The 12869-nt window shown below is 35.8% G+C and overlaps 1 protein-coding gene across 3 annotated transcripts in view; it reads left to right on the top strand.

The window, feature by feature from the left end:
• LOC113240369 overlaps nucleotides 1-12665 on the top strand; it is a 64585-nt gene extending 51920 nt beyond the window's left edge. For all 3 annotated transcript variants that reach the window (XM_026477650.1, XM_026477649.1, XM_026477648.1), the window contains 3 exons: nucleotides 6863-6948; nucleotides 8280-8604; nucleotides 12513-12665. In XM_026477650.1, the coding sequence (XP_026333435.1) occupies nucleotides 6863-6948; nucleotides 8280-8604; nucleotides 12513-12618 (517 nt within the window). In that variant the 3' untranslated portion in view covers nucleotides 12619-12665. The remainder of the gene's footprint in view (nucleotides 1-6862; nucleotides 6949-8279; nucleotides 8605-12512) is intronic.
• The last annotated feature ends 204 nt before the right edge of the window (nucleotides 12666-12869 follow it).

Here is a 12869-nt window from a genome sequence, read left to right as displayed (position 1 = left end):
TCAGAACTTTATTTACAAATGCTAACTTTACTTCTTATTAATAAAATGTAAAGTTAGATAACATATCACTGTCGAAATCATCCATTTTAATATAATAATTTGTCAACAAACTCACGTTCGTAATCCTGACTATACTCTGTGGTGGTATTTGCGATCAAAAATGTAAACAAAGGTGCTATTAGCATTGTGCCAACGTGAAATGACCGTTGAGAAAAGTTTCACAAATCGTGTTTTTGTTTTACCATTATGTTGATTAAACTTTCATATAATCGTTACCTAATGCCGTTACTGAAAAAAATCAGGTGGTTCCAGATACAATAAAAAATCATATAACCTCTTAAGAATGTCAATTGCTGCTTTTGATTCTTGGACTATCGTTCACATGACTGCAGCCGTCGCTTGCAGTCAAAGTTACGACTGGATGCAGTCGAAGTCACGACTGCATGTAATTGGTCACGACCGCACGCATTACTTGCTGACATGCAGTCCATTTGTTAGCAGTTTCCTTTTCTTTTTTTTCGCAAAATTCGTTTTCATGTTTTTTTGGAATTTTGTTTTTTGTTTCTTTATTTTTTTTACAAAATTCAGGGAGCATAACATTAGTAAATAAATATGGCTGTTTACAAAAAGAACAGAAAATGACTTAAAAACAAAGGTATCGTAGCATTTGCTGGAGGTATCGAAATGCTGACAATGATTGTTAAGACTATAGCAAGTGGTATAGGATTAAACTTTTAAGTGTAAAATTGGATGTACCGTTGTCCGTACTTCATAGATATAAGCACTAAAGCGACAAGTGAATGGGACTAGATAACTGAGATTATAACTTTACTTGTATTTCTAATGAATGAGTGTAAGATAAAATTACAGTCATAAGGTTTAGTGTCAGTGACATGCCAGTTATTTAGCTCGCGAGACCAGTTCGCTTAAGGTGCCAATAAACACGACCACTCGGGTTTTGTAGTAATCATGACTTAGTGATGTAAGTACGGACAACGGTATTACACTTAAGAGTTGAAATGAACTCTATAATTCTAGCCTCATGGCCTAAGTAGGTACGAGCTTAAGTACGAGATTTTAAGACCTAATTATGTAATTATTGCATACAATACTTTTTCTACGCGTAAATAAAATAATGAGACAAAACCAATATTTAATAAAATAAACAGAAAATAAAGAGACATTTATTCATCCACAAAACACGTAAATAAACATAACCGTACAATTAAAACAAAAGAACCGAAATGTGGACAAAAATGATGAAGACACAGCATTGCTGATTTTCAGGCTTGCTGCATCAGACCGGCAAGCGAAGTGTATACTTAACACCAAGCAATTAATAGAGGCTGTCTGTGTTGCACTATATGTAAAATGTATCAAAATTTAAAAAAAATTGTAATTAAAAACAGAAAACATTCTAAAATTGTATTTGCTTATTTAGTGTTGCCAACGGATTTAACCACCGACCATTTGCTACTCGATTTCTGCACAGACAGGAGATATTGTTTACACATTAGTTTAAAAGAATATAGCGTTTTGGCATTTTTTAACGGAGGTGTTATTGTATATTTTGTTAACAATCCCATTTATTAGGGTAGGCAAAGGTTCCACCACACAGCCTCTTCCATATATTTAGACGAAAGCCAAAATAAAAACAAACGCTACAAAACAAAGGCCCGGTTGCAAGACTTTTAGGTCAATTTAACCTATCAGGAGGCAGTATAGCGTTTGAGTAGCATCCTAATTGATATTTTAATTAGAAAAGAACGACGTTCTTTTTTTGAAACTCATTAGGCTCAAGTCACACTGGCGCAGAGTCGAAGCGTGTCGCGCCGCGTCCTGTTTTTCAACTGTAACGCCTGGCGACGCGCGACGACACTCGCATTAGTGCGCCCGGATCGCAGTGTGGTTGGCGTCTGACGCCTCACTGCGCCAATGTGAGTTGAGCCTTATAGTAATGTGTTCAGAACTATAATGAAATATGTAATAAATAAATAGATAGTGTAATAAATAAATTTCAGTTCGGTACCGAGTACCATAGACATTTTGATTCAGAATTAAAAAGAGTGCCTTTATGATATGGTTTATGAAATTATAATTGATAGATTTAAAGTACAGGAGTAGTAGAAAAATTATATTATATTTTACATTTTTTTATTATTTTTATTATATTATAAGGTACATAAAAATAAAAGGTTAAAGACTGTAAAAAAACAATAGGTCAAGTTAAAATACGTAAAAAGCAGAGTAATTTAAGTAAAACGTAAAAAAAAAACAAAAATTTATATGCTTCTCTTTTGGAGATAGATTGTTAACGTTTATACATAGAATGTACATTTGCAATTGCCGAACTGTACGCTTGACTTATTAATGAATGAAATATTCTTTATTGCACATAAAAGTGCAGTGACAACACAAAACAGTTAATCACGTATAAAAATAGTTAATTAATGTGCATTATGCGTCCTCATAGCTATGTATCAATTTCTTTCAGGCAACCTTAGGATACAAATTTGACATATGGAAAAGGTGTGCAATCAGAGAATGTCATCATAAATACACTACATAACAAGTACTAATAAAAACATATACGTAGATAGATATATACATACAAAAAAACGTAAAAATAAATAAATAATATTATTAAATACTTGTATACTTTTGAAGAAAAAAGAAATGATCTTTGGGCACGATGTTTGAAGGAATCAAGAGAAGGGGATCGTTGAATAGATTCAGAAGGAATTCCACAGTCTGAAGATGAGAAGACGGTAAAAGAGTTGGAATAAAAGTTGGAGGTATAAGAGAGCTTGTCTAGTATGACAGTATAAGATGAGCGAAGAGGACGGCAGAGTGTAGAAGAGTGGAAAGTAGGGAAAGAATGTGAAGATCTCTACGCGCGAAATTGGGAGACATTGTCAAATTTACGAAGTCCGTAGACGAACCTTACAAACATATTTTGGAGCCGATACAATTTATTGAGCTTGGTGAATGATAAGCCGGGTAGCAAACATCTGTATAGTCTAGTATCTTATAATCAATTTCATAAGGGCATTTTCTTTTATATCTTTAATCTACGAAACCAATGTCAGCTTCAATAAAGTAACCAATCTTGACACAAAGAAAAATATAAAGTAAATGTTAATATCTAAATATTGAGATCTAAAATGGTATATTAACCGAATTGTGCATGCAAAACAACTTGACACTGTTATTTAGTACTCAAATTTAGTTTCTTAATTTTAACATATTATTTATTTGACTAGAAAAATTTCAATGAATAAATACGGTCGATATTTGTAACTGATGTAAGAAGTGCCTGAATCCAATGTCAGTGACATGGTAGCTACCCGAGTTGCAAGACCAGTTTGTATTAGAGGTGGCTGTAACGGTGACTGCGCGTAGTATGCAAGACTTAAGTTCTATGGTTCTAGGTTACGTAACATATTATCCTTACAAAATAAATGAAATATGATATTGTAAATTAAATTAAACTTAAAAACTTAAAAGTTACATTTCGCAATGAATAAAATTGACCCATTACCACGTTTAAATTACTGAGTTATTAAATCTGCGTAAATTACTTCACAATTTTGTACGCCCTAGCGGTCACAAGAAGAAACAACATTGTGTATACAAACATTTTACGCGGTCCCTAGCGATAACTGTCATTGTAGTCTCAAGTGAAATTAAAATCTAGAAAAGAAAATTAAGATCGCTAAAAAAAATGGTAGACGCACTGATGTCACAAAAAATGGCAACTACCTATTCTTAAATCTCTCCACCGCATATGATACTCAAGTTGAATGATTAACGATGGAAGTTTTGCTTGAACATAATTTAATAAGCAATTTTTTTTTTTAGTAGATTTTGTTTAGTATATCTCAGGAATTTTATATGATACCAAGCAACGGGACAAACAAGTCGTGCGCCTGATGATAAGCAACACGTCTACCCGTAACAGTTGCAGTGCCATCCAGAACTTTAAATCGCAAAGATATCGCATAGGGGTAGTGCCCCTAAGATCTTTGCGATTTTAATCTTCGCGACTACATCCGTCATATGACACGTCACCCTGATATATTATGTGAGCATTACTGTTTGGCGATAGAAATAGGAGCTCTACAGTTACTAAAATCTAATTCGTCTGGCACGATATGCTTGAAGACGCATATTCGAATCCAGCCGGATCGAAGAAACCTTTTCTGAGTGTTCGTGTTCGATCTTTGTATTAATAATTGTACTAAAATCTAGTTTGTACGTTACAAAATTTAATAACATAAATCTAATTATGCTACATACAATTTCGTTAGAAATATACACTTCAATTACGTTCCACGTTAATGTAAATTGAACCTTACTACAATAAAGGACGTAATTTATAAATTTGACATAAATAAATGGTTTATACAAAAACATAGATATTGGAATTCGGAATCGAACTACGTAAATAAAATTATAATTGACCCATGTCGAACTATCACCGCGTTTAAATTAGTTTACGTTTTATTAAATCCATGTGCGCACGGCCATGTGATACTATTGGAAAAACATGTATGTTTTTTTGTGTATGGTTTAGTCTCTTGAAGTCATGTTGAAATGCGTAATACACATGTGAATAAATGATTGTATGCCTAACGTTTCGCCGGATACAGTGAAACTAGAAGTAGTAGAGCTCCTTCTGAAAGAGTTGCCCAGGGAAGTACTGCCACTTTACTTATTTCTACCGCCAGGCACTAATGTGAGCATTACTGCGTTCCGGTTTAGAAGGGTGCTGGTGAAATTACAGGTACATGGGACTTGTCAACATTATGTTTGAGCGTGACGGGCGCAGCGTTGGTGCCCGTCAGATCTTTGCATTTTAAAGTCCTGGGTGAAACTGCAACTATTATAGACAGACGTGTCGCTTTCCACTAGGCGCACGATTTGTTCGTCTCTAGTTATCATAAAAAAAAGTGTCAACTTCCATGTACCCCGAGTTTTCACAAATAAATGAATTATGAATTATTTTCGTTCAAAAATCTAAGTTAAATCCTTTCATGTTGAAGTGGATTGAATGTCCCCAATTTATAAGCACCAAATCACAAACTCTACATCGAGGTTTATCGTCCCGAGCCACCGCTCTGCACCGTGAACAGGTGTAGAATCCGTTACTTCGAACGAGTTTCGAATCGACTCGTTTCATCGATTACGTACAACTCGTATCCGCAAAGATTTAAGATCAATGTGAAGGAATCTTGAGGATTGTTTCGGGAGCGTGTTTTTCTGCTAAATACACGGTGCTAAAAAATTAGGTATTGATTCTTTTATTTTTTAGAGCCAACTACTAAATTAATTATAATTATGTGATTTCCTTGCTGTGAGCTTGTGTAACTTTTTGTTATTGTAAATTGTGTTATAGCTTGATAATTTATATTAATGTTAGAGTTACGTTTCATTTAATTTTAACTTTTGTAAGTACCTAATAGATAAACGAAAAAAAATTACATTGAAGTAATAATTAAAATCGCGATATCTATGTTAGAGATAAAAAAAAACAACTTAAATACTAAACACACCAGTGTTAACAATACTGTTTAGTGTCATATTTCTTCATTTCCTTCTAAATGCACGTGTGATGATTAGGTTTGGATATTATTAATAACATATTTTTTATTTGTAGGCGTTCACCTCGAACGTAAATCAACACTATTGTTATCTTTTGTCTGTTTTAATTTTTTTTGTGTGTATTAAAGAGTATTTTTATTCTATTTTGAAAATTGCATGAAAAGTCTTTGATTGCTATTTTAAATTGATAATTGTGATGAAAACTGGCGACTCTAAAAATTGTCCTACCTAATTCATTAGCACCTTATATAGTGTGTAATCGCCGCAGCTAGAGTATGAATAGTCAAAATTCTTTGTTGAAAATTGTACAAACAGTCGAATAATATGTTTGCATATGTTTGTACCTGTGGATATAATATATAAATTACTATGAACTAAAAAATAATATGACCGTGGCGTTTATTATACACAAACATTTTTAAAAGACTACGCCAAATACACTTTAGAAATAGCAATGTAAAATGTTAAACCAAACAAAACACATAGTCGTGTCGCAAATAAGAGGTATAATATATTTCACAAAGTTTCTCGGATTTCTCAGCCGCTAATTGGCCAGAAGGTTTCGTTAGGGCAATATTTGCGGCTTAACAATGATACAAAAACATTTTCCTACGTAACTTCGGCTTGAAACAAATATCTTGAATGTATAGCACCTACAGCAAGGACTAAAATGGGTTAAACACTCTCCTTATATATTGCACTATATTTGGGCTTATGATGATATCAACGACGATGTAGTGATGTGAGTTTATGGAGGCAAATTTAAAATTTAGTATCAGTAGAGCGCCTTATGAAAGAGTTAGTCCAATGAATTTTTTTATGATATCTAGTGACGGGACGAACAATAACGTGCGCCTGGTGGTTAGCTACACGCCTGTCTGTAACAGTTGTAGTGACACTCATAGCTTTAAATCGCAAACATCTGAGGGGCACTGCCACTGCGCCCGTCACCCTGAGATATAAGTTGACAAGTTCCATGAAGTTTCACCAGCACCCTTACCCTTCAAAACCGGAATACAGTAATCATGACATTACTGCTTGGCGGCATGAACAGGTATGGTGGCAGTACTACCCTGAACAACTCTTTCACAAGGAGCTTTTCTGCTACTACTGTACTGCCTTACCTATTTCTGCCGCCATTTTGGTGGTCATACATCGTGACATTCAATGAACTTAAAACGCCTTGTGCACTTAATTTATGTACTTATGTTTCAATATGGTTACAATTAATTAATACATGTTTATCCGTTATTTTCAGGTCAAACAAGTACCTGCAGAAGTCTGCAATCACGAGGGTGTGCGCGGTCGGAGGTTTTTTTATATCAATACCAGTATTTTTAACAGGTACGGTGAAATACTTAAATATTAAGCAATCTGTTTTTGAAATCAAAATCTGTGTTGAAAATTACACATAACATATTATTTTGCGGTTTACCGAAATATTGTGACAGCATGTATAGTATGAATTGTCAAGTCTTTTAATATATCGAGTTTTTAGGTTTTCGCGATTGTTACACATATGAAATGAAACTATTTTTCCGGATTTAAATCGCGTATATTTGTTTATTCAAACTAGCTGACGTTTCGGGCCCTTTACAGGTCCCATGGTCACGGTTGTCTGAGGCGGTCATCAACCAGTTATGTCTAATATATTGCAAACCACCCAATTTTTTCACTATAGTTACAAAGAAACATTCCAATTTACGCTACATTGTTTTACAAATTATTTTATTGTAACAATATGAATGTTTATTAAATTAAAATTATTATTAATTAACAATGGAAATTAGAATAAATTAAAACAACCTGTATAGGGCCCGAAGCGTCGTCGGTTTGTTTGAAAAACAAATATACGTGACTTAAATCCGGAAAAATAGTTTCATATCCTTAGGGAGCATTAATTCGACACGAATTTCAACACGCTCACTCCGCGCGGTCGCCGAACGGAGTCCGCGTTGCTGCCGCGCAGTGACCGCGTGCGTCTTACTGTCATGGCAAAATACGCTCTATTTGTTTAGCTTTTACGTTTTAATTTAAATGAGCGTTTCGGGTACGCAAGCCTGGCTAGAATTTGGTCTACGTGGCGGCCCGCGCGGTAATTTTATTGAGAGAAATTTAAATGTTGTTGCATAATAAATAGGATTCAGATTCGCCATTAATGTGCATGAGGGCATGGTAACTGTGCGGTCGACGCGCGGCGGCCGCGCGCAAAACTTTCTTCTCGTGTAACTGGGCGTTAAGTCTTTTAACAGTAAAGGGAAATATCGTGAAGAAATCCTCATGGATTCGGTATTCACTTCGCTAAAGGTTTCCAATACTCAGATTACAAAAATCTGAGATCCAATATAACTCAACCTTAGTGCACACGAAATCAAATACTGTCGTAACTCAAAATTGTCAACTTGAGAGGACGCCTTAATAAAAAAAAACCGAATGAAACCAATACATATAAACTCGTTTATAAATGGACAATTAAGTATTATGTATAAATAAAAATAATCACATTAATCCCAATAAGATCCAATCAGTATTTTTTTTAATTTTCAAATTGCTTTCTCAATTCCACAATTTTGAGTTACGACAGTATTTGCTTTCATGTGCGTTAGTTACGACATAAATGACAGCCAGCGTGTTTTAAAAATGTTATTAAAATGTTTCATTCCCTTCTATTTCAGGGATAATACTGTACACATTCATCCAATTCCATTCAACGCCTGCGATAATCACCTCAGTATTTATCGGAGTGGGCATAATCTTCTGCGGCTGCGCAATGGTCCACAACGTCTTCGTATGGCAGAAAGAAAAAACCAACTTAGTCAAAGCATTTAGAAGTGACATAAACAACACGACAACGCCTTTAAACACATCGAATGGAGTCCTACTGAGCAACGGACATATAAATAATAATTTAGGTGGAAATATGAGCTTTCATAGCATGGGGACCGGGCCTTACACTCATCCTATCACGTTGTTACAGCAGGGTGGACCTTATATTATTAGGTGAGCAATGGAAGTGAGTTTTTGTAACGGAATTGTACACAGTATAATTAACTTAATCTCAATTGTGTAATGTACAAACTAGATACGATACGGTACATGTGGGAATTCTCGAGACCAACCAAACCATCCTGTCATTGTAATTCTATTCAGACTCCACTGACGTTATATTGCAATTATTTGTTATTCTGCGAAAATTTAGTTGCAATGGCAGTTGGATATCAATAAAGTGCCAGTAGAATGGCAGTGATGACATTAATTCATTCAATTACTAACGATCGATGTTGGCTTACTAGAACTACAATGGAAATTAATTACTATACAGTAATACACCGCTTCACGCGAGGGATGCGTTCCGGACAAAATCGCGTTAAGCGAAATTCGCGTAAAACGATGTTGTTCTTTTTTTGTATGGCCGGCCTGGTGCTATGCTATTGTTTTTTGGTCGCCTTAAGGTCTTTAACTTGACCTAGTGATAGAACGGGTTGTGATAAAATAAAAAGCTAAATATTGTATCGAAAGTGCTATTTGAACGAGCCCATCTTTGTTATAGTTATTAATATAAAGATCGAACACTCAGAAAAAATACCTTCGATCAGACCGGATTCGAAACGACGTCTTCTAGCATACCATGCCAGACGTTATACCAACTAAGCCACGGAACGAACCAGCGGACCTCACGAATGTTTTTGTGCTTGCGTCGTATCTTTGTATTTGGTTTTTCAACGACTGTTTAGCCGTAGCGCCATCTAATGAGAAATCTATGATATTTCGTCACTCAGTTCGATACCTTTACAGCTACCAGCCCCGGCTAGAGATGTCGATATTCACTGTATTTAAATTTTTATTGAATTTATATTCAATTGTTTTTATGTGAAATTACTCCACTAGTTTGTTATAGTTATTAACACAAAGATCAAAACACTCAGAAAAAATCTTTCGAACCGGGGCTAAGTTGGTATAGCGTCTGGCACGGTATGCTAGAAGACGTCTGTTGGAATCCGGCCGGATCGAAGGAATTTCTTGTAAGTGTTCGATATTTGTATAAATAACTATGACAAACTAGTGAAGTAATTTTACATAAAAAGAATTGATTATCAATTCAATAAAAATTTGAATCCATCTTTTCTAAAACTTTCATCTTCGTCTCCAAACTCAAGCTCTCACGCTCTTCTTTCTGAGCCAGTGGCACACCCCGGACAGTTCATACAACGGTCGAAAATAATTTACCTACTACTACTACATACAGCAAGGCGCTATCTGCATACGCGCAAATGTGTGCGTAAAGTGGCAATCAGCGAGGTGTAGCGGAGAAACACTCGGCCGCGACGCTGCAGGGTTACCCATCACTTTCATGCACTATTACGTTACGTGGTCGGAGCGGCAAAATAGCGAAAATTGTAACGCGAATCTGTTATCTATGATTCTATTAATAGAATCTTAATAATTATACTTGTCTGTTAGGCATTTATATCGATATATTGTTATATTTTTCATTAATTCACTAACTAGAGTAATATTGAAGCTTTATTTCAAAAATATATTAAAAGCACTTAAAATGTTATATTTTTTAAGTAAGGTAACCAAGATATTTGAAATTGCTTGTCCAAGTTTAGTTAATAATTAGATATATTCACTACCTACGTAATATTTATCGGCAATACGAATAGAAAATTCGCGAAGTCATGGCGTCTCATTATATTGATATAATAATTCTGTATTTTTTATACTCGTACATACATACATTACTCTGCAGAAATAAAAGAAGAAAACAATAACTGAATGAGTCTCAGACACGAGTTTTTTTTACTTACTTTGTTTCATCTTTCGGAAAATGATGATAAACAGCCGTACACAGCACAATTCACGACCATTATAAATAATAACCTAAAATGATGTTTTATGTTAACGTACAAGTTTCGTAATGAATACATGAAAACTACATTCAAATACCAAAGCCGTCTTCGCGCGAAAACGGCTCACCGGCAGCCTTGTTGTCGTTCAGTCAATGTGACCGGCAATGTGCGGGGCGTGTTGCGGTATCTAAAACTAGGGAGGGGCGTCCGTGCTCTTATTCTTTATTCTCTGTCGGTGGCGTCATTGTTCGCAAAAAATATCTTTTACAATTTACTGATAGTACCAATTTGATTACAAATTAAAGGACCTACCAAGAAAGAACTACCTCTGACAATGCACTTTTAGTAACTGAGAAGCTACGGGTTCAAATTGGTTAAATCAATGCAACCGTTTAAAGCGGGGTAATTAAGCGCGAATATTAAAAATCGCGCAAAGCGGGATATTACTGTACATAATTTTAATCTATAACGTAAAAAAAACGCGTTTAAAAAGTAATTCGATAGCTAGCCGCTGACGTTAAAAATTTTGCCACCGACATTTTATTAACACACAACTGTGTTGGTATAAAATTAGCAGACTTAGGGGCCCTATAGATTTTATCCTCGCAAATTTATTTTTATTAAAACCAAGTGGGATGAACAAGTCGTGCGCCTGGCGGTAAGCGACACGCATTGAGTATGTAACTAGAAATAGAGACGAAATCGTCCATCCCTGGCAACTCATTAGGCAAATGCCCCTTATATCGCTTTTAAATATCAACTCTCGTTTGCGCTGAAATCACACATTAGAAAGCTGAAATAGTACAGCGCCAACAACCCTGCGTGTGAGCGTCCGTATATTCCAAAAATATAAAAACAGCAAAACATCTAATTACAAAACAAACGGAATCACGTTTCATCGGTAATTAAATATGTAATTTTTCCACTTTCGTCTATTATCGCAATGCTCAAGATAAACTAGTCGATTTGAAGTGGAACAATTGAAGACAATTTTTTTTGAAAATTGATTTCAAATTTATCATGAGCTTTTCGGTGAAGGAAAACATCGTGTTGAAACTGCACGTTGAAGAAGGTTCACAATCCTCGAAGAACGTGTGAAGTCCCCAACTCGCATTGGGCCAGCGTGGCGGACTATGGCCTAAACCCTCGTCTGAAAGGAGACCGGTGCCCAGCAGTGGGACATATAAATGAGTTGATGATGATGATGATGAATTGACGACACCCGACAACTGTTTCGAATTCTCTCTATTTCTGGTTACATACTCGATGGTGCCAGACAAGCGCACCAACTGCCGTCTCAAACTAGGAAATTCCCTGTAGGTATTATTAGTATCAGAGCAACGGATTTTACTCGTGAGACACTTCTCAGAACCCCCAGACCAATTTAGAAAAGTTATTTTCCTAAATTTATCCTACAGAGAATCGAACCCAGCACCTCTGCATCCCGTGTAAACTGTTAGGCCACCAAGGGGTACTCCGGGTCATATACCAGAACTCTACTCAATGCTCAAGTCAGGACTTGAGTATGATTTAGCACTGGAAATCCGATCCTAATGGCAAGTACTTGAGTATTATTTTCAGTGCTTTAAATCATACTCAAGTCCTGACTTGAGCATTGAGTAGAGTTCTGGAATACGACCCCAAAGTAGTCAAATAGTTGGATGTAAGTATTGTTTATGATTGTCAAGTGACGGGAAGAACATTCTTTTTGTTTTGACGTTTTGCTTGTTGTTTTTTAATCATTCCGGTATTTTCAACTCGGTGGGTATTTTAGAGTGACGCATGTATCCATTCTTTTTTCACTCACTTTATCACTGTTTTTCCCGATGTCTGGCACATATCATTATTTTTCATCAACGTATTTGTTACTTATTTCAAGCATAACGAAAGAATTTGCTAGGATACTTTTAAACTGCGCTTGTAGAAATAAAAAAATCGGCACTAGAGAGGAAAATGTCACTGTTTTTTGTTACGACTTCGTATTCAATTATGATCTAAAATGAGTACTCCTTAATTTCTTCATTCTGCCCTAATATTTCAATGTGTCTTTTCCAGGCCCCCAACTAGCACCCCTCCAGGTGAAGGCGCGGTGACCCCAGGCGTGCCTCCAGCAACGATAGACCTGAGTCATGACACGCACGAGCTCAGCACCCTGGTCTGATCCGCGACGTGACGCGACCAACGGTCTGACACACAACGAGAAACAGATAAATAGTCAATTTTCCATATAGCAAATCTAAACCTTGTGTCAATGACGTAAGGTTTACTTTTAAATGGAAAATTATGACACTAGTGGCCCACCCTTCATAAGTCTGACACACCACGTGTCTCGACGAAACTTCATCAATGAACTTAAACGAAAATCCATAGACAACGACGAAACTCCAAAGGACAATGTGAATTAATAAACTA

Source organism: Hyposmocoma kahamanoa, unplaced genomic scaffold (assembly GCF_003589595.1).
Source record: "Hyposmocoma kahamanoa isolate Upper Pololo Valley unplaced genomic scaffold, ASM358959v1 134, whole genome shotgun sequence".
Classification (NCBI taxonomy): Eukaryota; Metazoa; Arthropoda; class Insecta; order Lepidoptera; family Cosmopterigidae; genus Hyposmocoma; species Hyposmocoma kahamanoa.
Note: the sequence above shows the minus strand (reverse complement) of the source record. Positions and strands in the feature narration are given on the sequence as shown.